At 62.1% G+C, this 24,851-nt stretch overlaps 1 protein-coding gene across 2 annotated transcripts in view; it reads right to left on the bottom strand.

The window, feature by feature from the left end:
* Positions 1-392: 392 nt before the first annotated feature.
* TTYH3 (tweety family member 3) overlaps positions 393-24,851 on the bottom strand; it is a 28,339-nt gene continuing 3,880 nt past the window's right edge. The window contains exons 2-15 of one of the 2 annotated variants that reach the window (XM_019757542.3): positions 14,128-14,297; positions 13,882-13,993; positions 13,502-13,722; positions 13,031-13,126; positions 12,766-12,838; positions 12,406-12,481; positions 11,014-11,069; positions 10,342-10,434; positions 8,743-8,835; positions 8,300-8,433; positions 6,360-6,533; positions 5,654-5,729; positions 4,825-4,925; positions 393-3,284 (exon numbers count right to left, since the gene is read on the bottom strand). In XM_019757542.3, the coding sequence (XP_019613101.3) occupies positions 3,269-3,284; positions 4,825-4,925; positions 5,654-5,729; positions 6,360-6,533; positions 8,300-8,433; positions 8,743-8,835; positions 10,342-10,434; positions 11,014-11,069; positions 12,406-12,481; positions 12,766-12,838; positions 13,031-13,126; positions 13,502-13,722; positions 13,882-13,993; positions 14,128-14,297 (1,491 nt within the window). In that variant the 3' untranslated portion in view covers positions 393-3,268. The remainder of the gene's footprint in view (positions 3,285-4,824; positions 4,926-5,653; positions 5,730-6,359; positions 6,534-8,299; positions 8,434-8,742; positions 8,836-10,341; positions 10,435-11,013; positions 11,070-12,405; positions 12,482-12,765; positions 12,839-13,030; positions 13,127-13,501; positions 13,723-13,881; positions 13,994-14,127; positions 14,298-24,851) is intronic. The other variant, XM_019757543.3, reaches the window with a different exon arrangement.

Raw genomic sequence — 24,851 nt, 5'->3', positions numbered from 1 at the left:
CCCGGACCCTGGGGGCCCTGGCCAGGATCTTGGTTCTGCTGTCTCTTCAGCACCCACTCCCTGGGGGGGTGTCACCCACGCAAAGATCCCAGCTGACCATCTCCACGCCGTGCTCTTCCCGAATCCGACTTACATCCCGCCACCTCCTGGGTGTCTCAGCAATGCCCAAACTGGACCTAACTTTCCCTGGGCCCATCTCAATTTGACAGCACACCCCCTCACAGTTCAACCCAACGCCACACCACACCACACCAGGACCTTCCATTGTTCCTTCCAGAACCCAGTCCATCGCTCCACCGGACTCCTGGGCCTCCCCCAACCCGTGACTCCCTGCACGGGGCCTGAGCTGCTCAGACTTGGGCGGGAGCCAAATCAACTCAGGAAAAGAGGCCTGTTTTTTAAAATTTGTTTATTTTAAAACATGAAACCCAAGATGAATAGAAACCACAGAAATTACATTGACGAAATTTTTAGTATTTGCCAAGAAAAATAAAGCCCCCAAAGAAATAAAAATCAAACCCCAAACCCAGTTCGAAAAGAAACAAAAAACAAAACTGAAACACAGCGACAGCACATCCAGCCACGGCCCTGGGGAGGTTGGAGGTCGGAGGCAAGTGCCCAGGAGCTGAAGCTTTAGTCCCCATTCAGTTCAGCATGTTAAATCACAGGGGTGGGGGGCAGGAGACGGGAGAGTCGGAGCCTTAACAAGCACACGACCATTATGATTGAACAAAAATCCCCCCATTTTTCTCCCCCTCCACCCCGGGGCCCCAGCTGCCACCCCCACCTGCTCAGGGTTGAGCAGGAAGGGAATGGTGATCTGATGACAATTGCATAGTGAGATGGGATGGGCATGGCTGGGAAAAGGGTCAGGGGCTTCCAACCAGGCCTCCCACTACCCAAACCTGCGGCAGCAGCCAGGGCCCGTCTGCCAGGGGTCCCCAGCTGGACCCAGCCTCCTGCTTGCCCAGCCTTGGGGAGGCTGGACCTTGTGGGCTTGGTGGCCTCCCCCTCAGATGTTACAGGGCCTGAGGGGCGCAAGGCCCATTGGTGCAGGTGAGGAAACAGGTGTAGAGAGGTCACTGGGATGGGACATGGCCAGGAAGGGGGCCTCAAAAACTTAGAAAACACAGGACTCCCTTCCCCTCCATGGACTGAGGCTTGGGTTTGAAACCCTTTTTATTTTTCCTTTTCTTTTATTCAACTTCAGTGAGCGGAATAAATGTGGGTGCAGTCGCTGACAGGGGGGCACGCGTGCACAGTGGGACCCAGTCGCACAGGTCCACGGAAGGGGACAGCGCCTCTTAGGCCTCCCACGTGCACACTGGGCAGCCCGTTGTGCTTCTGAGCAGTGGCAGAATGCACGGCAGGCACTGGACTGCTGGGGCCACCCTCCTCAGCAGAGGCCAGAATGCTGGCACCAAGGGGTGGAGCCAGCCCAGGGCAAAGCCTGGGCAGCTTGGGCGGTGGCCCCGCCTCCTGGGGGCCTGGAGCACAGTGCCACCACAGGGTCCCAGATGCGAGGTGGGGGCCCCAGGACCACCTGGGGCATTGTGTTTGCCCACTCACTCCTCTCCCCTCCCCTCCCCGGGCGAGGATGCCCCAGGCATGGGCAGATGTGGCCTGCTCCCCCCCACACACATACATATCTGCCCTTTTGGTCCCAGACACCAGCAGGAAGAAAGGGGGTCATGGAGGAAGGGAAGGAGGCCTCTCCCCAGAGAAGGGGCACTGCCCACTCTGGGAGTCAGAGCCTACATCTCTGTACATTGTAGGGCCAGCTGCCAGCCTGCCTACTTTGGGACCCTGGCCTGGGCCCTCACATGCGGCTGCAGGTGGCCCTCTGCTGCTCCCGGCCTGGCACACAGTCTAGAACTTGCATGCGGCCTCTGTGTCAGGCTGGCCGGGCAGGGCTACGGCTGACAGGGGATTTCCCATCCTGGTTTGGGGGTGGCCCCGCACCATGGCAGGAAACAGCAAACATTGTACACTAAAGCCAAAAGCACCTTAGGTAAGCCTTGCTCCCACTTCACAGGTAGGGAGACCGAGGCCACAGGAACCTTGGTCCCACAGCCCAAGGGATGTTCGTTCCTCCTGGGCAGCACCTGCCCGGGAAGGGCTTTCAGGCCCTCGGGCTGCCTGTCGGGCTACGTCTCCACAAGCAGCACCCCGAGAACAAGTGGCTACTCCAGCCTGACTCCCAGCCGGCTGTCCTGGATTCAGGGTCACACTCGCTGGCTCAGCCGGGGCACCACGGAGGCTGGGGTGAGGTTAGTGGTTAGTCCCAAGGGGGCAGCAGGGGCCAAGGGCTCATTCACAGCCAGCTCAGATCCAGCCCCCCAGGCAGGGCTCCGGGACACTGCACCTGTCCTGGATGGAAAGGGGACCGGGAGGGACTGTGCTCCGCCAGCAGCCTCCGAGCCCACCTGCCCTAGAGATGACAAGTGTGGTTAGTGCAAAGAACGAGCCGGAAGAAGCTGCCAAGTCTGGGGTGGGGGGAGAGGGGTTTGGCACCAAGAAGGCGGCCAGCACTGGGTGAGCAGCCTGGGATTGGCCTGACACCTGCTGTCCTCTTGCCACCATGGAGGGCTGGGTGCCACAGGCGCTGAGGGAGACAGTGATGCTGGACAGGAGGCAGAGAAAGTGGGGCCGTCCCCAGGAGACTTCTGGCAACTGGCAGGAGGGGGCCTGGGGTCCAGTGGGGCGAGAGAAGGAACCAGGTACTGCAGGGAGGTGCCGGGGGAGGGCCCTGCGATGCCCGGGCACAGCGCGGCACAGCCTGTGAACTGAGAAGTGAGCACAGAAGCCTCCGGGCTGCAGAGGGAAGGCGAGGGCGGGGTAAGCCGAGGAGACTGCAGGTCCGGAGGTCAGCGTGCCCGAGGCAGCGTCAGGGACAGCACCATCCTGAATCCTCAGAGAGCAGAGGGGCGTGGGGGGTTGGGGCCAGGAGGGCCGTGGTGTCGGGGGCAGTGCCCCCACATGTCCAGGTGTCTGACCCAAGGAGAGGGTATGGGCCCAGAGCTCACACGTCTCCACCAGCCTGGGGCTCCTGCTGGGAACCTCCAGGATCCTGCACAAAGGGGAAGGGAGGGGCAAGGGGCCTGGCACACGTGCGGAGGGTCTGGCGGGCGGCCACGGTGTGAGCGGCAGTGCTGGCACGGGAAGGAGCAGGAAGATTGGCACATGGGGTGGGTGGCTGGCTGGGCACTCTAGTGGCCGCTGCCGCTGGAGTCGGGGCGAGGCTGACTCGTGGCGAGGTATTTGGCTCTCATGCTGGACGTGTACTGCAGGGAGACAGGGAGGTGGGCAGTCAGCAGGGCATGGGTACGGCCAGGCACAGGGCTCGGTGGGGTGAGCCAGACAGGACAGTGACAGCACAGCTGACAGCCCTGGGGAGGGGGCTCAGGAGGGGCCACCTGGCCAAGTACCCAGACCCTGAGCCCCGCGGGGCCCGGGGAGCAGAGGCCCGGCCCCCACTCCTCAGGCTCAGGATGAGACAAGCATACTCAGCCCCATCCCTGTCTTGGCCACGTGGACGTCGGGCCACGCAGAGCTCTGAAACCACCACAGCCCAAAAGCCAGAGCTTGGAGGTTCCCCCACACCCAGGGCCTGAAGGCCACAGACAGGCTGCTCCTCCCCTGTGGGAACCTGGCTGAGGGGCCATGACGGGGGCATCATGCAAAGGTGGGGTCCGGCTGGGTTCTAGGAAGGGTCAGACGGTCCCTGAGGGCCCAGAGCAGCAGGGCCACAGGAGTGGGGAGGCCCCACGCCACTCTGCCCCATCACCCTGGGGAAGGAGGGGCCCAAAAGCCACCTGGCCCCTCAGGCTGAGGGGATGCTGCCGCCCATTAGGATGGGCTCCTCCCGGGTCACAGACTCGGGGACAGAGGCTGCGGGGCAGGCGATGGCCTGAGCATCTCAGCCACCCTCGTCCAACCTGCAGCATGAGTGCACATGCCTTGTTCAGTGCAATGCATGTGTGCAAACACACGTGGAGGCGGCTGTGGCCAGGCAGTGTGCAAAGGGCCACATGCCCATGGGGTGGGGACAGAGGCCGAGGCGTGTGCCACAGGTCACCATGGTAAGGAGTCTGACGGGCCGACTCCACAGCCACACACTGACCCCTGGGGACTCCAGCAACCCGAGTCCCACCCCACAGTCAGGAAGGACAATGTCCCCTGGTCCGGAGGCCCTCCCAGAACCCCTGGCAGGAGAAGACTGTGTGTGCCCACCGGGTGGCCCGCAGGGAGTGTGGGAGGCGGAGCGGCAAGCACAGGAGGCTGCGCCATTCCATGGACACGCGGCGGGGGCCGGAGCGGGGGCTGCAGCCCAGAGCCCTGTGGGGCCCACGCAGGTGCGCACAGCACTCTGGGAGCCTGCACGCGCATGTGCGCTGCCATCGGCATGCAGGGCAGCACTGCGCGGGCCACGCTGCTCCCAGGACCCTGCTCACTGCATTCTGTCCCTGGGAGCCCAGGCACAGGCATGCATGAGGGTCTGGGTGGAGGGTGTCCTTGCTGGGAGGTGATGAGAGGGGCTGGGGCCACCGGCAGCTGAGCCAGGGGTGGGTAGGGGCTCGCTGCCCCTGATGTGAGACCACCCCAGCGCAGCACCAGAGGTCTCTGATTGGGCTGGAGGTACAAAGCCAACAGGCCTGTGCCCGCCCAGAGCTGGCCCCGTGGGCATTGATCTGAGATGGCTCCAGGGCATGTCAGGTGAGGTAAGGCCAGCCCTGGTGGGGGGCAGCAGTGAGCTGAGGGTGTGAGGCACAAAGGTCCAGGCGGGCAGGTGGTGCAGGGCAGGGGACCCAGGTGGGTCAGTACCTGTCACTCTGAGGGCACGGCCACCACCGTGTTCGGGCACTGTCCATGGGCTTAAACTGCCAGCCTGCGTGGCTACCAGAGTCCAGGGCAGCTAGATATAGCTAGGAGGGCCCAAGGTGGAAGGGGTACAGGAAAGAGAGAGAGAGGGTGGCCTCAACGCCATGGTGCAGGCCAGGCCCAGAGAAGGCCCTGGGGGCTGGGACAGTGTGCTCATGACAAGGGCAGCCTGGGAGCCCACACAGCCCAGGCCCAGGGCACAACAGGGCCGCTGCACACGTGGGCAAGTATTTCTAAAGCATGGTGGCCTTCAGCCTCTTTGACTGCCCTGTGCTCTGTGGCCCATCCCCTCCAGGAAGCCCCTGCCTCTCTGTAAAGTCTTTCTTTTTGGCGTTAAACCACCTTGTTCCCTCTTTGCTGTGTTGCACCTCTGAGGGCAGAGGGGACACCAGGCAAGGCTGCAACAGCCAGAGGCCGAGACCTGGGTTGAGCTCAGGAAATCAAAGAAGGAAAAGAGAAAGCAGGCCGGGTGGGAAGAGAGAAGCTGGAGCTTCATGGAGCCAAGCTGGTCCCCAGGCAGCTGGCCCCTGGCTGTCCACTCTGGCCCCAGGGTACCTCAAAACCAGCTTGTGGGCCCACCCAGCTGTGCCCGCCTTCCGAGGCCAGATGCTGGCCGAGAGCCCCAGGGAGGATAGCCCCGAGGCCCTGGCACTTACTGCAGTTCACAGTAGTCCACAGGCCTGCCCTGCCCGTGAGGGCCATACCCGACCACCCAGGCGGCGCCCCCACGCAGGCCTCAGTCCCCCCCTCTCCCTCCTGTCCTGAGACTTACTGAGGGCGGTGGGGACTCGCGCCCGATGAGAGGAGTATTCTCACAGCGGGGGTTCTGGAAATTGGCATTCTGGCTCCTAAGGCGTGAAGAGAGATGGGCTGAGTGGCTGCTGGCCAGTGGTCCCAGCTGTAGGTCCGAAGGCCTGTCCTGGGGCCAGCCAGACCCATTGCCCATCCCGCTATGCTCACTTCAATCCTGACCTCAGTAGGGGAGGTACACCCTGTGTATTCTCATCACCACCCCGTATGCTGCCCACTAGCAAGGGCCTGCGGGGTCCAGGGAACCTGGCATGGTAACTGAGGGTTCCGAGTGGGCCCAAAGCTGCCCACTTGCCTGCCATGTGGCCAGGCCCAGGTCCTTGGCCATGCCATCCCTATGGCCTAGACACAGACCCTCCTTCTGACCCAGTGGCCTCCCTGTGGCCTCGACCCAGTCTTGCTTGGGTGCAGGAAGCACTCAGTATCAGGCAGCCCCTGGGGAGGCCCAGCCCTAACACGGCCCCCACTGTCTGACAACCCCCCTCCATCACGCTGCATGGCCTCTGGGGCCTCTGCCCACCAGACCCTGCCAGTCATGTTCACCGTCCCCAGGGCTGGATCTACTCTAAACTGATGTGCCTGCAGCCACACTGAGCCCCATGCAGCCTACCCCAGGGCTCAGCTCTGCCTGGGCCCTCCTGGGCTGCCCCCACTCCAGCAGGACTCACATGTACTCGGTGACCGGGGCGTTGCTCACGGTGTGCGCCGCGGCCGGGATGCTGGTCTCGCTGCCATAGCTGCTGCCACAGCTGTACAGACTGGGCATGTGCACGCGGTAGAGGCTGTCGTGAGCCTGCCGTGGCCCGGGCGCGGCCTCCTCCTCCCCATCCTCGTCGGGGGCTCTAGGGGAGGGGCACCCAGCACAGGCTCAGGCCCTGACACAGACAGCCACAAGACCCGGGGGGCTCAGCTGTAGTGCAGACACACCTGGTTCCAACCCTGGTTCAGCCACATACACACTATGGGACTGTGGGCAAGTCACTCCAGCTTCGTCCCCCGTGAGGCAGGGGTGCCAAGGGCCCCGTCACCCTGTGTGCCTCGGCCTGCACATGGGGACGCTGACTGCCGATTGAGAAGGGAGCAGGGCCTCTCCTGGGGGAGGCACCCTCCTGGGTGCCTGGAGGTGGGGGTGCCCTCTGCTGGTTCTGCAGGTCCCAGACTGCACCTTTGGGTGGCCCGAGCCTGAAGGGCCCATCTGTACCCAAGAAGCCAGAGCCCACAGGGTCCGGCTACAGGCTTGGAGGCCCGAGCCGAGTGCTTCCCACTCCGCTGCCCAACCTGCTCAGGCTGCTACAAGGCAAGGGAGCCATGGGGCAAGCCTCTGGCACTCTCAAGGAGCATCACGCCCTGCCTGGTCCCAGATGGGACTCAGGGCTAGGCTGTCTGGTGAGGGCACAGGTCAGCCAGGCCTGGGCTCATGTTCCACCTCCCCACCACAGCTGGGTGACCTCAAGCAGAGGGTCTCCTCACCACACTCCTCAGAGTGAGATAAGCAGGACAGTGGTAGCCATTGGCTGAGCACCAATTATCCGCCAAGCCCAGGGCTGAGCCCTTACACCTAGTGGTTCATCAAGTGCATCCGACCCCAGGACACGTGTACTCTTACAAGCCCCATTTCACAATCAGGGGAATTGAAGCCCACAGTGGGTAAGTGACTTGTTCACAGTCATCCAATAAGCAAGGGTACAGCCAGGATCTGAATCTAGGACCTGTGGTTCCAGGGCTGTGCTCTTAGCAGCTCCCCTACAATTGCCATCTTTACTATTACCGCCAGCATCACCACCACCACCACCACCACCACCACCACCAGCACCCTTGCCATCATCACCACTGCCACCATTGGCAGCATCACCAATCACCATCACAACAGAGAACAATGGAATAGAAATCCAGGCAAAGGGAAGAGATCTGAGCTGAGCTATTTGCCAGCCAAGATGGGCCACCAAGAAGCAGTCACAACCCAAATGGGAGGGGAGGTGGTGACCGTGGGAGATGTACCACGGGGGCCTAAGAAGAGAAGGGGCCTGGCATCCCCATATACCACTCCACCCAGTACTGACTGGGGAGACTGAGGCAAGGGCTGCCAGGACCCCCACTTCAAAGATAAGGACACAGTGGACCCATGGGAGGTAGCTGCCATCCTGGTCACCCAGCTGAGTGGGCCAGAGGCCATGGCCACCTGGGGCCCTCCCTGCAGAAACTGCGAGTCCCCACAGCCAGCCAGCTGGTCTTTCCACCCACAACCCTGCACATCTGCACCCTGCAGTGGAGAGACGGACGAGAAATTCTGAGGCCAGCCAGAGGCAGGGAGCACCTGGGGGCAGGGAGGCAGCATGAGGCAGGAGACTGGTTCTCCCTGCCTGCTCCGGACCCGTGTGTCACCTGGGCTGGGAGCTCCTCTAGGCTCAGGTTCCCATCTGCGAAACGGGGATGCTCACGCCAGACCCAGCGGCCTCAGTCATCGCAGAGGCTTAGAGAGCATTAAGGTGTGAGGAGTTACGTGTCCCTGTGTCTGAGGACTAGGGCACGGGGTGTCCAGAAGGCAGGTCCCTAAAACATCCTGGCGCTGTGGCCTGCGGCAAGCTTTAGGACCTCTCTGAGTCCTCACCTCTTCTGCCATGTGTGTGGGACGCTGCAGACGATGGAGCTGAACATGAGGGCGGTGACGAAGGAGAAGAGGGCCAGGTAGACGAGGCCCTCGACGCCATCATAGCAGAAGCCTGTGAGGGCCTGCACATAATCCTGAGGCCGGGAGGGACAGAGACGACAAGCCCCAGAGACGGGGAGAGAGACGGGGAGTCAGAGTGAGTCGGATATGCTGGGACGGCCAGCTCACAGCAGCCAGAACTGCCCTTCCCCCGAGCCGGACTCAAGGCTGGGCTGCGTCCCCAGTCCAATGACAAGTCCCTATTCGCCTGAGCAGCCACCCCTGCCCCCAGCCGCCCCCTCCTGCTGCGCCCCTGCCTCCAGCCGCCCCCTCCAGAGCACCCCTGCCACAGCTGCCCCCCCCGACACTTCCCACAGGCCTGGCCCCAGGAGGCAGGCTCTCACCAGGTGCAGGCTGCGGCAGTCCACCAGGGCAGTGAGGTGCTGCAGGTTCACCTCCGTGCTGTTGAGCACCTCCTGGACACGGAGCAGAGGGTCCTGGGCGCACACACCCCAAGGTCAGCACAGCGTCGGGAGGGGGCCCAAGCCGGCGACAGGTGCCCATCCGCCCCACACCGCCATCGACACCACCCTCCATCCCGCAGTCTTGGCACAGGCCTTAAGGACCCTGGGGTTTTAGAAATGGCCACAGCCGAGGCCTTGAGGACAGAAGGGGAGCGTGGGACCCACAGACGTCTGTCCAGTGTGGCCACCACTGTGTGGTCCCATTATTGTAATAGGAGGGAAGAAATATCCACGTGTGTCCTGACGTTCGCCTGATTCTCTTAAAAATCATATTTTAAGGAACAATTAAAGACAAGGGAAAATTTTCATGACATTTGAAGTAGAGCGACCCCAATCCTGTCGTGTGTGCACGCGTGTCTGCGTTGTGTGCGTGTGTGTGTGCGTGAGGACGGGCACCTGTCTCCGTCTCCTCCCTGGAAAGACACTGCACAGAAGCACCTCAGGGAGGACACTGCTGCTTGTACACCAGCCATCGGACCCAGCGCTGCCTTTTGTGACACATTTTCTAAGGACCCTCTGTGGCCCCAAAATGGAATCGAGGACGATATGACTGACTTACTGCAAGGGGCTGAATTATGCCCCGTCCCCCCATTCATATGTTGGAGTCCTGACCCTCAGGACCTCAGAATGTGCCTGTTTGGAGACAGGTTCTGTGAAGATGAGGTCACAGGTGGGCCCTGATCCCACTTGACAGGTGTCTTTATGGGAGGAGATGAGGACACCAACAAACACAGAGGGATGACCGTGTAGGGACACAGGGAGTAGACGGCGTCTACACGCCCGGGAGAGGCCTCAGAAGGAGCTGCCCTGAGATTGGACTTCCGGCCTCCAGGACTGTGAGAAACAAATGCCTGCTGTCTAAGCTGGGTCCTTTGTGATGGTGGCTGAGCAAGCTAACATGCTCACCTATCCACTTAGTTGCAAAAAATCAAGAGGACGCCCTGACTGTAACAAAAATGAGAAATAAAAGGAAGCACCTTTGAAGTAGTGTGCATGCAAATATTTTTAAATTTTGTGAAGTTTATTAAAAGGGCTGGTTGCTCAGAGAGACCTGAGAACCCCGTCGTGCAGGACCCCCACGCAACTCCCGGGAGGCAGGGCATGGTCAGGAGCCACTGATGCACACGTGGGTGCGCCTGCTCAACCTGCAGCACCCCAAGAAAGCAGTCTCCCCTCAAATCCCCAGGACGCCCCCAGGGGGCGACCCTCATCCAGGAACAACAGGTGGATCTCACTTTTTTCCTCCATCTGTTACCATTTTCCTCATTTTTCTAATATCAAGTTTGCATGACTTTTAAAATAAAGAACAAAATTACTTTTGAGAACGTACTAAATATCCCTGGGGAATAGAGCAGTGAAGGGGGCAGGGACAGAAGCCTCTGTGTGGAAGGGCAGGAGGAAGAGGGCAGCCTGCGGGGTCCCCTCCCTGCGGTGAGGACAGGGGACGCCTGCACTGTGCAGGACCGCGCTTGCCCTCACCTTGGTGGCCGGGTTCTCCCGTGGGACGGTCTTCAGGAGCTCGGCCACCACGTCCTGCATCTCCACCAGCGCCTTGTGGCTCCCCGACAGCTTCTGCTCCAGAGAGACAAGCTGTTTCCAGCAGGACTGGGGCCCACCTCTCCCCCCAAGGCCCTAGCCCACAGGTGGCACCTGCGGGACACTCTTCCTGGCCCCCCCCCAAGTGCTCAGGCACCCAGACAATACAGATCACTGAAAGTACGGTGTCCTCAATACCCCAGAGGGCCACGCAATCGTGTGGAGTGATGGGCTAAGGGCTTCCCTTCGAATCCACCGTGATAGGTGTCCAGTTATTCCAGAACAGACACAGGACCTTCCCGCACTGAGACAACCCTGGGGCCCTCCATGCGTGCCGGACAACGGGCTTTGCCCTGTAGGGCTGGCCAAGGGCAACCCAGGAACTGAAAGGAGTCCCAGGGATTGGGTGGGCATGAAGCAGGCCACCCCAAAAGGCTTGTGCAGAGGGTGGCAGGGCAATAACCCCAGGGGCAGTTAGTGATGTCAGCATGGTGTTCGCCCAGCTCCCTGCTCCCTCCCCGCTGTCTCCTGAAGGCTCCCAGGGTCCCAGTGGACATCTGGGGTGTGGGGTCAGGGCCTGCGTGACGCAGGGGCAGGGGCAGCCTGAGCTCTCACCTGCTGGAAGGGGTTGGAGGCATGGGGCGAGCAGGCCAGGTAGTACTGCAGGATGTCTGTGGAGAGAGGTCAGGGCCCTTCCCGTGAACACTGACACTGGCTTTGGAAGCTCAAGACGCTTCCCCTCTTGGGGATCCTCTGGGGCCCAGCGCGGGATGGGCCAGGAGCAAGAGCGGAGGGAGGGCAGGGTTGGCCACACCCACACTTGGCCCCTAGGGGCTGAGGTCCCATCAAACTTGTGTTGAAACATAATAAAGCTCCCACTTCCCTTCAGCCACCTGTAAATGGAGCTGGCGTGCTGGCCTCGTGCGCTCTGCCCGGCCCTGTGAGGGGCAGTAGGGACCCCCAGGCAGGAGCTCCCACTCACTGAGGCTGGCGGCTGCTCACGCTCGCAGAGGACCAAGAGTCCCGAGCAGTGAGGACCCAGAGAGACCCGGCTGCTGGCACCAAAGCCTGGGAGAGCGGTGGGGACAGCTGTCTCCAGCGGAGCAGGCTCACCCTCCCCAAGGGGGGCAGACGATCCTCCCTCCTGGGGGCTCCTCAGGCTTAGGTGCAAACAGTTCCTTCAACAAAACACGTTAAAAACCAGCCCACACACTCATCCCTGGGGCTTTCAGGGTAAAGGGGAGGACAGTCCCGTGAGGGCCGGCTCTTCCAGGCCACTCAGCAGCCCACGTCCTGCCCCCACCTCTGTCCACAGCCCTGGAGTCCTGGCTCCTGTCCCCTACATCCAGCTTCCTGGGAAGTCCCGTCAGCTCTGCCCTCCTCGCACAGCAGCCCATTTCGCACCCTGTCTCGAGGCGCAGCGCTCCCTGCCTGCAGAGTGCAGCAGTCTCCCCGCTCCCTCCTTGTGCCCTGGCTGCTCCAAGCGCCCAAAGCAGCTTTGAAAAGGCCACTCCGGCACAGGCCATATCCTCCCGTACTTCCCACCCTCCAACAGGCCTCTAGAGTAAAGCTCCAAGTTCTGACCACAACCTGGCCGACGGCTTCCCCACCTGCTCCTCCCCCACAGGCCTGTTGTCTGCCTCACAAACGTATCAAGTTTGTCTGTCTCAGGGCCTTTGCACAGGATGCACAGCCTTCTCTGGTTCAGTTTTCATGCCACCTCTTTGGTAGACTGCCCCGACGGCCTGCCTTCTCTGAGCAGCCATCATCACTTGCTCCCCTTCTCAACCCCCACTGTCACCTGCCCCCATCCTATCACTGGTGGCCTCACACGGTGCCTGTCCTCCTTCTCGAAGCCTCCCACTCAAGAAAGGTGTGACTAGTCACTTACTGTCTTCCTGATCTGGGTCTGCCTCCCCCAGACCCAGACAGAGCGAGCACAAGGTGCCTCGGCATCGCTCAGCTGGGCCCCCAGTCCGGCACAGGGACGCCAGTGCAGACACTCACCCCCACTCAACACTGAGTGCTCCTCCACCATCCTCGTCACATAGGTGTCAGGGTCCACACAGAAGTCACTGGAGCCCTGGGGTGAGCATGGGCAAGGAAGATGGGGTGACCAAGTTAGGCCTCCCCAACCCTTAGCTCTCGGGGGTAGAGCCTGGCCCCCATGGTCTGCTTTTGGCTCAGGAAGGTAAGTATGAATCTGGGGGAGGGCACCGACTTGCTTTGTGCCCCAGGACAGATCTCCAACCCTCTGGAACCCTCGGTGTCCCAGGAGAGGGTGGGAGTGGAGTGTGGCTTCCCCCACCCCCTCCCCGTAGGCCCAGCAGGTGAGGATGGGGGTGGCCCTTCCCCTCTGCTACTCACCACAGATGCGGCCAGTTCCAAGCCCAGGGCACCCCAGCTGATGACCAAGGCCAGGACACCCAGCAGGCACACCCTAGGAGCAAAGAAGGCAAATCAGCACCCCCTGACCAGAGGGTGGGGGCCACGCCACCTGCTGGGTTGCAGGTCAGAGAGCCCCAGGGCACATCTGGGGGTGTACCCACACAGGATCTGTGACTCCTCCGATGGGGGACGGTCGACGGGGCTGACGGGGAGACATGCTGTGGTCCCACAGGCCCTCACTCACCCGACCAGGATGCCCTTGGAGCTGCGGACGAGGCCAACCAGAACCAACAAGCAGATGGCAACGTCAAGCAGCAGCACGCCCAAGTAGCCCAGCCACCTGCAGGGATGGGCACAGGGTGGCGTGGGCACAGGGCGGCGTGGGCACAGGGCGGCGTGGGCACAGGGCGGTGTGGGCACAGGGGGCATGGCCAGGGGAGGAGGGAGAGGTGCAGGGGCAGGCCAGGAATCTGGATCTCAGGCCTGGCAGAGTGGAGGCAAACTGCGTGGTGCCACAGGCAGTTTATATGGGCATATATGGCATATGGATGGCCATGGTCCTTGCAGTAGACACCCCACGGGGGACTCCTGCTCCAGTTCCACCCGTAAAACTTCAGGCCCTGGGCGCTGTGAGCTGGCTAACCCTTGGAGGGCAGAGCGTGACCCAGGGCAGTAGGGGCCAAGTGGCACGGGCAGGAAAGAGGGCCCTGCACACCTGTACCAGTCGTAGAGATCCACCTGCTCTGCCAGTGCCTCCAGCGACACCACCGGGTTCCTCCAAAACGGGATGGCAACTGTGTAGCCCAGCAGCATGTCCAGCAGGTCCTGCAGCCGCTGCACTGCCCGCAGGGGCTCGGGTCGTGCAGCCAGCTGCCGCTCCAGGCTCTGCAGGCTGGGCTCTGCGGTCTGGTTCAGGGCAGCTATGGTGTCCCACACCTGCGCCAAGCAGGGGTGGGTGAGCCAGGGAGCGGCGGCTCCCGCACCCACCCACCCCTCGGCTGCCCCACCCAGGCCTCCTCCCATGCGCTCAGGCACATGTGCGGACAAGGGCTTTAGCAGCAGGAAGAGACCCTTCTCATCCTGGTGGCCACTCACGCGGTCCTGGACCCCCGCCACAGTGCGGTTGGCGTGACGGAGCGAGTAGGTGGCTCGATGGATGCCGTCACTGGTCTCCCCATTGCCGTAGAAGCCCACGGCGATGCCGGCGCTGGGACAGGGCAAAGCCGTGTGAGGGAGCCAAAGGTCCCTCACCGACTGCTGGAGCCCCAACAGCGGACCCTGGGCGCCCCCGCGCTGCCAGGCCCCGCCCCGGCCCCGCCCCCCGGCCCCGCCCTGCACTACCTGCAGACCAGTGTGGCGATGATGACGCACCAGGCGGTGCAGCAGCAGTCGGCGTCCAGGTGCTCATCGCTCTTACGCGGGCGGCAGCACAGCCAGAAGGAGTAGAAGAGCAGAAAGAGGAGGTCCAGGGCGAGGCAGGCCAGCGCGGCGGCTCCCAGAAGCAGCAGCGCCTGTAGGTGGCAGGGAAACAGCGCTGGAGGTGTGGACCCTGCCGCCGCTCCACCCAGAACCAGCACCCGCAGACCCACCCGTGGCCGTGGCCAGGGCCAGGGAGGCCGGCACACGCTGCCAACACAACACCTGTGTCACGTGCCTACGGTGACCCAGACCTGGAACTCGACTTCCGTCCTCAACCCTGTACAAGACTCCAAGACTCAACCCAAGCCCCGCTCAGAGGGGCCAGGTGGGCAAGACCATGTGGTCCACCTGTCCTGCCTTCTACCAGGCCCTGTGGCCCTCCCCATGGGAGGCTGTCACCTCCTGGGCCCCAGAACCCAAGGCAAAATACGTTTGAACAGGAATCAACCACGCCAGGCCAGGCCAGACCAGTTAGAGGAGGTGCTCGGTGGGGGGTGGGGGGGGTGGCCAGACAACAGAGCCCCAGCCAATGGGCGGGCTCCCTCCAGAGCCAGCTCTGCTGCTGCCTGGCCACCTGGTCCAAGCTTCAGTCTTCTCTTTTGTCAAAAGGGGCTGGTGCTGCCTTCCCAGAAGAGGCAGGCACAGTCTCAGGAAAGGCCTGGAAGGGCCAGGCGACAGCAGTGCCCCTGGGAGGGGCTGTGACCACTATCCCCATCCTCATCGTCAGCGCTGAGACTGCTCTGCACCTGGCCACCTCGTCGAACCCGAGCCCTGGCAGCCTGAAGGGCCCAGGACTGTCCACCAAGTCCTCGGAGGCACCCTTCTGTCACTGAGGCTGGCGTCCCCCATGGGAAGCAGTTGACCGATCCAGCAGTGACTGCTGTGGGCGCAGCCCTGGGCCGGGCCCTCAGGTGGGAAGGGGAACAGACAGCACAACCTCCATCTGTTGGAACAGGTGCCAGCCCCACCTGCTATGGACACAGCACTCTTCAGTTTGCCCCGTCCAGCACTTCACTCTATTTCACTGATAAACAAACTGGCTTGAGAAGGTACGGAGAAAGGACCTACGTGCCCTCGTCATGGCCCCTCTGGGAACCTCAGCACCCGTCCTCTGTCGGGGCCAGAGTGGTGGGTGACACACGACTGCAGGCTGAACCTGACCACGTGCACCTCGTGGGGGTGGGTCAAGCAAGCAGCACACAGAATGGCTGACACGTGGAGGCGCCCACCACGGGCACCATCGGAGCAGTGGTGTGACCACTGGGCACCCCTCAACTTCCCTTACTGGCACTGCTGCGACACCCAGACTTCAGGAGGACCTGGAAACACCCTCACTCCCTACGTTCAAATCCTCAGCAGTGTGGCTTTCCCTCGGGCCTGAGCCTGGGGAGCCGTCGGGAGTGTAACACCCCAGGCCCACCCACTCCCTGCAGAGCTACCGTGGGATAAAAAGCTCAGCCAGAGGCGCTGGGACCCCGGCATCACAGCTCTGCACCCAGCGCTGTATCCCAGGAGACAGCTGCCAGGCAGCAGAGGGAAGATGGCACTCTCTGCCCTCCCAGGAGCCTGTTGGCCTCCCCATACCCAGTCCACCAGCGCCAGCCGGACTGAACGCCTCACCCCCGCACCCGAGGCGGGGCTCTCCTACATTCCACCTGGCCAGGGAGGCACCCATCAAGGTCTGCACCTCCAGCCATGGCCCAAAGCCACATGGGTGCCCTGGGGGCCAGGGTGCCATTTGTAGGCTGGGCCTCTGTACACGAGGCACAGGGTGGGGTGCCCTCTTGGGAAAGGCCAGGTGCCACCATGAGGCTATAGCCCTTGCCCACTGGCCACTCCGTGCTGCCCAATGAGCAATCTGGACATAGTGGGTCCTCCACTTCTTTAAGCTGGGGTGCAGCCACCCACCGCTCTGCACTGGCAGGAGGGCCTAAGGGGCCCTGACTGCTCCTGCTCACCAGGCCTGGTGGGGCTGGCACCAGAGCCACCTCGTCAGCCCAAGGCTCCCTTGAGGTCCTGGGGTGCTCACGTCAGTGGGGACTCCAAGGCCCAGAGTGGGGGGCCTTGCCCAAGGTCACATGGGGGAACAGGCCAAGCCAGTCATGGGGGGCACTCACCTTAAGGGGCCTGGTACTGGGCATCACCCCACTCCACCCAACACCAGGAGCCAATGAACATTAGGGTGATTGGGAGAGCACCAACCTGGGGTTCCCTGGGGCTGCCCTAACATGCACAGGCTTGACACTGACCTGAGGGGTTACAGGCCCTGCCACACACAGTCCCCTGGGCCTTGGCTGAAAGGGACATTTGCGTTTCCATAACCAAGGCACCCTCCAGCCCTGTCAGCTACCAGGTCCTGTCCCTGCTGCCTGCAGGCTTCTCCCCGAGAGCCCTCCCTGAACCCTGGGTCAGACCACACCACCCCACCTGGAAGCCTCCACCAGGAATGAGCCCCCTTCAAAGACCTGCCCGCCTTGGCTCCCAGCCCATCCACACCCTATGCTCGCAGCCATGCCGGAGGCCACCCTTTGCTTCCTAGCAGGCCTCCTGCCTCCTCACTGTGGGAGTCTGGGAGAGCAAGCCCCCAACCCCATGTCCAGAATACAGCTGGCTCGGAGCTACTGCTTAACTGAGGGCACCTTGCTCCTCCTGGGGTGAGGAGGCTGGGCTCAGGGCCAGGATGGGTGGAGCCCAACAGGCACCCAAGCTGGGCTCTGAGGCCACCCAGCCCGGCACAGGGCAGAGCTCAGCCTGGTGTGAGCGGTCGGTGCTCACACTGTCATCAGGACTCATCAGAGAGCCTGCGGGTCTGGATCACCGTCTTGGTGGCGCCAGGACCACCCACTCCCATTTGCCAGATGAGAAAAATGAGGCAAGATAAGCATCACTGGCCAAGCGAGATCCTGACACCTGAGGCAGGGTCTGCTGGGCTCCCAGGTCTGGGACACGTGCAAGGTGTGGGAGGCGGATGGCGCCTGCACCTTTCCTGGCTCTTCATAGCTTTGATTTGGTTAGTTTTTGTTTTCTGTTGTTGGGTTGTTTTGTTTTGTTTTAGGTTTTTCTTTCCTTTCTTTTCTTTTTTTTTTTAAGCCACAAACACACACTACCTTTATAATTAAAACACAAAACCAGAAACCTCCAAGCAGTTCTTTTCAGCTGGGCGTGGGAGGCTGCTGGTCTGAGCCCAGCTCGGCCATGTGAGATCCCGTGCGGCCTCCTGTCAGGCTCTGGTCCCCTGTTTCCTCCTCTGAGTGAAGAGCGAGCACTGCCCAGCTCCTCCTGGCTGTCAGGGGGAAGGGCCCTGGCAGCCACGAGGCTGACTTGGGGCCCTTCTCAGTCAATGGCGCTACTGCAGTCCCTGCTGGTGCCCAGGGCCCCAGGACCAAGGCCAAGGGGAGGGACAGCCTGGGTCTCACCACCAGGAGCCCAAGACCCACCCACCTACTGCTGCAGAGCCCGAGGAGAGGCTGCCTGCCCAGCCCCCACAGCCACCCCCAAACTCAGGCCCCACAGGGGCAGCCTGGCTCTCAGGGAACTAGAGTGCCAAGGCTCAAATGCTGCAATGCTTGGTTCTAGAAGTGACCTTGAGTCAGGGACTTTAATCTCTGTGCCTCGATTTCCCCACATATACAATGGAGATAGTAACACGCTCTCCTAGTGTGGTTACTTAGGGTTAAATGAGCCAGTATGTGTAAGGGCTTAGAACAGCACCTCTGTGGAGAGCCCCCAGGAAAAGTCAGGCCCCAACGATGTGCTGCTCCTGGGCCCTCTGCTGCCACACAGCCTGCTGGGCTGGGGACAGGAGGCTGGTGTCCTGGCTGCTGGATGTGTGTGTGGAGGGGCCAGGGCCGCTCACAGACAGGTCCACACCCACACATGTACGTGTTCACACGTGTGCCCACATGCACATGAAAGTGTTGTCCTGTGAGCTCCCTAGCAGTGGCAGTGACAGCCCACGGCTGGCAGCTCCTGGTGGTTCTGGGCAGGTGGGGGAGAGGGGGGTGGTCCAAGTACCTGGGCATCGGATACTTGGCAGAGACTGGGAAAGGGGAGAGGTGACCGGCCAGCCAGTGGCAGCCTCAAGCACAGGCACGGCCACCTGCCTGGGGGGTCCTGACTGCCACAGCCCTGACGGACGACACTCCCAGCCCATCTCTGCCTTAGGGAGCCGAGCGAAGGGTGGGACCGGTGCCCAAGAAACCCCAGGGCCAGGCCCTTGAGGGTGAGAATGTGACCTGGGGCTCGGAGAAGGGCACCCAGGGACCTGAGTTACTCAAGCCGCTGGAGGCAGTGCCGGCGGAGGCCCAGGTGCCACTGCACCTCTGCAGCCGTGCACGTGGGGAGCCAGGCATCCAGCTCCTGGGGTTCCACCTCCTCTCCTGGCTGTGAGGACAGGGACCCCGTTTCCGCGATCTGTGCACTGGCTGTCTGCCCATGCTTCCCCTGGTGGGGCACTGCAATAAGAACATCAATCTGCATTTAGGATGAGTGAGGCCTGGCACACAGTGGGCACTCATAGAGACATGGGGCCCCTGCTCTGCACCCCAAGCTATGAGAGGCTGGGGCCAGCCTTAAATAGTAACCCCACTGGGCGGCCCCAGAAGGCGAGCTGTGGGTCCGGTACCAGGACAGCGTCACACAGCCCCTACGGGGGTGACAGCACCCTCTCGGTTTACACAGGAGGGCACCCGGGCTTGGGGGAGCCGAGGCCTGGGCAGCTGGTTCCTCACGCCCCAGGGCCAGGCGCCCTGCACGACCTCTGAAGCCAGATTCCCAGACTTCAGCCTTCCGCTGCCATTCTGGGGTGGCCCCGCCTCCCCTTTCCTCAGGCTGGCGTCCCCTTGGCTTCTCCCTGGGCCCATTCAGAAAGAGAATGGGAAATGTTTGATCAGCATCTGGGCTCTGACCAAATGGAATTTTCCATCTGTGATGGAAGTGATGTCAGCACTCGGTCAGGCGAGGCGAGATGCTCAGGCCCATGTCCTGACCGCTGGCCACAGAGCTGGCTGCCAGCCACCTGAAGCAGCAGGGACATGAGCGGACTGGCAGGGGGGACGCAGCGTGGCCGCGCGTGCCCCGAGGGGCTGCAGCCCACACCCCCCTCCTGGCCCTGTGGCTCGTTTTCCGCCCAGAACCATCCCATCCTTCTCAAGGCCCCTGCAGCCCCTGCCACAGAGCGTACCCACGAGGATGTGCCCACTCTCCCCCACGCCCTGTGGCTCCCCAAAGATCCCACCCACTGTGGAAACCCTATGAGCTAGAGGTCGGGACCAGGCCCAAGTCTGAGGACTGTCAGGGGGCCCAACAAAACCCCAGCCCCCAGCCTTCAGCAGGTGCTCCCAGCCCTGGTAGGGAGGCAGCGGATGGGAGGGGCGCAGGGCAGCGCTGTCCTCTGCGCGCGCCTCGGCTGGCTCCCCGTGTAGGTGGGCGGCCCCTCGGGGTAGGGGATCCTGGCTCAGCCCCAGGCTTGCTGGCAGTCCAGCTGCAAGGAGGCCCCAAGCCAGCCCTGGGAGGGCCCTGGGAGGGTCTGTGGCATGCCACCAAATCTTACCAAAAGCTCTGCTGCGGGGGGCTCCATCCCACAGATGGGAGACCACGGCACGAGAGAGGCCGTGAAGTCACGAGGCCTCGACCCCGTCCCTTCCACCCCTGCGCCCCCACCCACTGCTCCTGCCTATGCTGCTCCTTCACCGGCTTGGACGCGGCCAGTCAGTGCACGGCACGTGCACCCCACCTGTCCACAATGCGGCACAGGCCACACCGAGACGCCCCAGGCAGGGAGTGCCACGCTCGACCACGGGGCAGCACAGCCGTGTGTGCCAGCTGCGAGACAGCACTCGGCAAACTGACACACCAGAGCATGCACGTCCCAGAGCAGCAGCTCTGTGCCCTTAACAACCGGCCCTGGGAGTGGCCTCGTCCTCTGCGGGCCACTACAGTCCCCTGCCAGGCTGAGGCATCACTCACAGGGGCCCGACCCCAGCCCCCGAGGCCACGTGTCTGCCACCCTGCTGTCCCAGGCACGGTAGCTGGAGCCCTTCTCCAGCCTCACTGTGGTACGTCCCACGCACCCACCCAGGTGCCAGCACTCGGTAGGCAAGGAAGACTTGGGGACCAGCAGTCCAGGCGTGACTCTGGTAGGCTCCGAGATGTCAGGGGACTTCCCCAAGGGCACACAGATGGTGGGGTAGAGCCAGGATGCCAGCCCTGCCCAGTGTGACAGTAGCCTGAGGTCCCCTGTGGCATGAAAGGGACCAGTAAGCCTGCAAAGCTGGGAGCCCCAGAGAAGGCTGCGAACAGCAGGCCTGCCCCACCTGGCCTCGGCCCTCACCAGCTCTTCCCGAGGGGCAGCTCTGCCAGGTGGTAAAGGGCAGGACTCAGAGAGGCACGGGTCCAAATTCCGCCAGGGGCCTGGATCTCACCGCCCCGTGCCCCATGTCCTCGTGTTGGTCACACCTGCTCACTGGAGTGCAGATGCCTGAGTCACCACACAAAGGGCCCTCAGCCCAGCACAGGCCTGGGACTTAGGAACATTGGCACTGGGCCGGGCCCTGGGGACCATGGGGCAAAGAGACGCAGCCCTACAGGGCTAGCCCAGCACCTCCCAAGACCCCAGCAGTGTAGGTCTGGGAGCTCAGGAGCTGGGGGACAGGCAGAAGACCTGGGCGGATCCAGAAGCTTCAGGTGGTATCCCCTAAACTGCCACTGCAGGGTCAGGGGGCACTGGTTTGGCATCATGAGAGGTGGGGACAGGGTCAAAGGCCCAGCATAAGGTCAGGGCTGCAAACCTGCGTCCTGCGGGGCCACTGGCAGCTGAGCCCAGGCGGGGTTCCGGCCTGAGCCTGCAGTGCCAGGCAGCAGTGGGCCCCTCCGTCACGTCCCACCCCAGCCCCAGAATTGCCAAGGGCCCTTCTCCAGAGGAAGAGACCAGGTTGGGGCATCCAAGAGACACCGTCTAGGGACCCACGTGTCCAGGCTGAAGCCCTACGTGTGGGGTGAGGAAAGCGAAGGGGACATTAGGCCGAGCTCCCCCGTGTCTGGGGTCTCCCACTGGGAAGGCTCACACCCCCCAGCGCTGCCCACTCCCCTAGGGCTGGCCCTCAGCCTCAACACCTTCTGCAACCCGGACTCACACAGCCTTGTTGGACCCAGAGCGCCCAGACCCACTTCCCAGGTCAGGGGCCTGAGGCTGGCAGGGACACCCATGGCCCACACCCTCAAGAGATGGAAGCCAGGCCTCTCGAGGAAAGCTCTGGAAAAGGCCCCCCTCACCTCCTGGGCCAGGCTGAACGGGTGCTGAAAGCCCGGGATGCAGAGCCACGCTGGGCGCCAAGCTGGCTGTGCGGCCTGCAGCCCCCCACCCCTCCAGCACTCTTGGCTGCGGCTCCCAGATCCTGGCCAGAAATTAAAAACAGATTTTCCACCGAGCGGGGCTTGGGTTTCTCGAATTCCATGATGGTGAGCTCGTGGCCGTGCCTGGGAGAGCACAGCTAGAAACCGGCCATGAGGGAGCCCGTGAGGGGCCCAACTTTCTGTCCAAGTCCCCTAACCCTGAGGTCCAAGGTCCGAGGTCCCAGCCAGCAGGCCGCACAGACATAAAACAGCTGCACCTCATGTCCTCCAGGAATCATGTGGCTACAGCCCTGGCCTGTCACCCCCAGACCCAGCATGCACCCTGCTACCCCTTGGGCCTGGGGGCCCCACCCACGCAGAGTGAACAGATACAAGGACATGGCACAAGTGCTGTCCCCGCTGCTCTAACACACCTCCCAGCCTGACACCCAGGAAAATCCACTGCTCTCCACCAGTCACCCTTGGGAACCCAGGCCCCAGACCCAGCCAGAGGCCACCAGACGGGCCTGGTCACATCCTCAGGACTTGCTTCAACCAGGGATATGTGCCCGGGGTTGGACCAGGCCTGGACCGAGGGCCAGATCTTTTGGAGAGTCCCTCAGGATAGTCAAGAACCTGGCCTGGACGGGTGCGTAGGGCCTGAACAGGCAGCTGGGCGGGTGGCACCGTGGCAACCACCCCTCTGAGGCAGAAGTGGTCACTCAGGCTTTGGGCAGCCTGGCCTCACCCCACGCCCTCAGCCAACATAGGACCGGCCCAGCCACCACGGGTGCCTACCCCTCCCAGCCCACCCGCCCCTCCTGTGGAGACCCAGGCCTCCGCCAGCCTTCTCCAGGGAGGGGAGGGGCATGCCAACTGAGGGCAGACGGTGGCGGGCCTGTATGTGTGCATGAGCTGATTCCAGGTGTGTGTTCATACGCGTGTGTGCATGAGCCGTCTGGACACACAAAAAGCCAGGCCTCAGGCAGGGGCGGCAGAAAGGGAGGTTCACCAGGGGCCATGCAGCCCCTCTCCCACAGCCCACCTGCGACACTGGTACGCCGTGGCTGGCCCAACCTGGCCCAGGACACTGCTCAGCCCCACCTGGCCCTGCTCCCCGAGGGCACACCCCACACCCAGGCCCCTTCCCCCGGCTCTGGATGAGAACAAAGCGGCCTCCTGGTCAGTTGGCACTGAGTGCAGTCCCATTCTGCCTCTGGCATTGGGCTGGAGGCCTGGCCCTGCCCTCAGCCCACTGCAGCCCTCGCAGCCCCCTCCACGGCAAGGACAGCCACTGCCTCAGCAGATGGCCACTGTGCTGGGGATCCCCCGGGAGTCCTGCTGGGCAGGCAGCAACCCAATGTTGCTGGCATCTGTCATCCTGTCTAGCAGGGAGCCCAGCCACTTGTGGGCCGCTCCTCAGGACGCCGTCTGGTAAGTGGCCCCTGCCTCCAGCTGCTGAGTGGCTCCCTGCTCTGGGTGACAGTGCCCAGTGTGTGCCCATCAGAGCCTCACTACACTGAGGGTCCTCGCCTTCCCCAGAACCGTGGAAGCCCTGAGACACTTGAGGGCTGTGTGTGTCCCGGCCCAGCACAGGCCTAAGGGCGGCTCCCTGCAGACCCAGGAGGCAGGCACAGCACAACCAGGTGCTTTTGGGGTCCTGCCACACCTACTGCCCACCCTCTGTCACGTGCCCAATGCTTGGGGGCCACATGGGCCCCATCTGCAGATTCAGTTCCTCTTCTCCAGCTGAGGACTCAGCAGAGCTGCCTTTGGGGGGCAGAGGTCTAGTCCCAAGACCCTGGGTGCCTTTCCCCAGACTCCGAAACTGCTCCGGGCTGTGTACACGGGGAGGGGCGTGAGGGCTGGCGCAGGAGCTTGTGTGTGTCCCCCACTCACTGAGGCTGCTGGCCAGTGGCCTGTTTCACTTCTGTAGGGGTGACAGTGCCACCCCCAGGCCCACTATGTGGCTCTCCAGAAAAATGCTTATGAAACAAACAGCATGAGCCTCTCTGGCAGAATGGCTGTGGCCTGGGGGTCAGAGCCACAGAGTAACCTGTCCAGAGCCTGACCAAGGGCCCCTGGCCAGGGACAAAACAGCTGAGGTCCCTTTCCTGCATGTCCCCTAGGCAGCGAAGTACAGTGTTGAGGACAGAGCTTGTCATTGCATCCTCACATCCTCGAAAACCAGGAGCCACCAAAAGGCCTAACAGAAGAATCTGGTGACACAGACTCTGCACCAACTCCACATAGAAGACACCAGAGTTTGGCCCCAACACCGACCCTGCAGTGGGTGTAGACTTGGTGTTAGTGGCGACCAATAGCCCAGCCCGCCCCTGGCCAAAGGCAGGTGCATGACCCCAGCTCAGCCAATCGGATTCTTCCCTGGGACTTTGACACTAGCCAAGAGGGAAACAGCCAGAGATGATCTGGCCGAGCAGGGACTTCCCTGCTCGCCCACCCAAGCACTGGCCCTGCACCCCAAAGCCAAGTTCATGAGCTCTGTCCAGACAGGAGGTGCTTTAGAACCTTCTCCCTAGCTCCTTGGTGCGCTCTGCCACGTTTGGCACCTTTCTGTCACTTGCAGCCTCAGAATGCAGACTGCTACCATGGGATGCAATGCAAGCGTCAAGAACCAAGGACCATGGGCACAGTCCCAAACATGTGATGTTTAAAAGCAGGTGACAAAAAGGGCACATGGTGCAATTCTAGTTTTAAAGTGACATTCCCACACAAGTGTAAGTGCATGGACAAACTCCAGCCGGAGGGGCTGTCTTTCTGTCTTCAGATCTTTCCGGTTTCTCAAATGATCCATGAATATGCATTACGTTTGTAAACTAGAAGAGAGGCAATAAACGCTGATTTTTAACCACAGCAAATTTCCTTCCGATTAGTGATAAGGATGACAACAGGGCCAGCCTCTCCCACAGGACATGGCTGCTCGGCCACCAGCCTGCAGTCAGGCGCATGGCTGATGTCGCTGGAGTCACATTCAACTAAGGTGCTGTGGTGTCTGCCAGGAGACCCCTAAGTGGTCTCAAATCCCTTCTAAGTGGCTATCCAGTCTGGGCTTGCATATCTCCAGGCACAAAGTGCTCACCTCCTCCCAAGGCAGCATGTTCAGACCAGAAGGACTCCCTTATTTTGGGCCCAGGCTCAGGCTTCTCTCTGCCTCAGGGCCTTTGCACATGCTATTCGCGCTGCCAGTAACCCTCTTCCCCAAGGTCTCTGCACGGCTACCTCAGTCTTATCTTTAGGGTCTTACTGGAAACATTCAAGCACTCAGGGCTCTAATGGGAAATGGGTGCACATAC

This window comes from Rhinolophus sinicus, chromosome 5 (genome assembly GCF_057876585.1).
Source record: "Rhinolophus sinicus isolate RSI-liver-muscle chromosome 5, RSI-T2T, whole genome shotgun sequence".
Taxonomy (NCBI): Eukaryota; Metazoa; Chordata; class Mammalia; order Chiroptera; family Rhinolophidae; genus Rhinolophus; species Rhinolophus sinicus.
The sequence above is the reverse complement of the archived record's forward strand: the minus strand, read 5'-3'. Positions and strand labels throughout refer to the sequence as shown.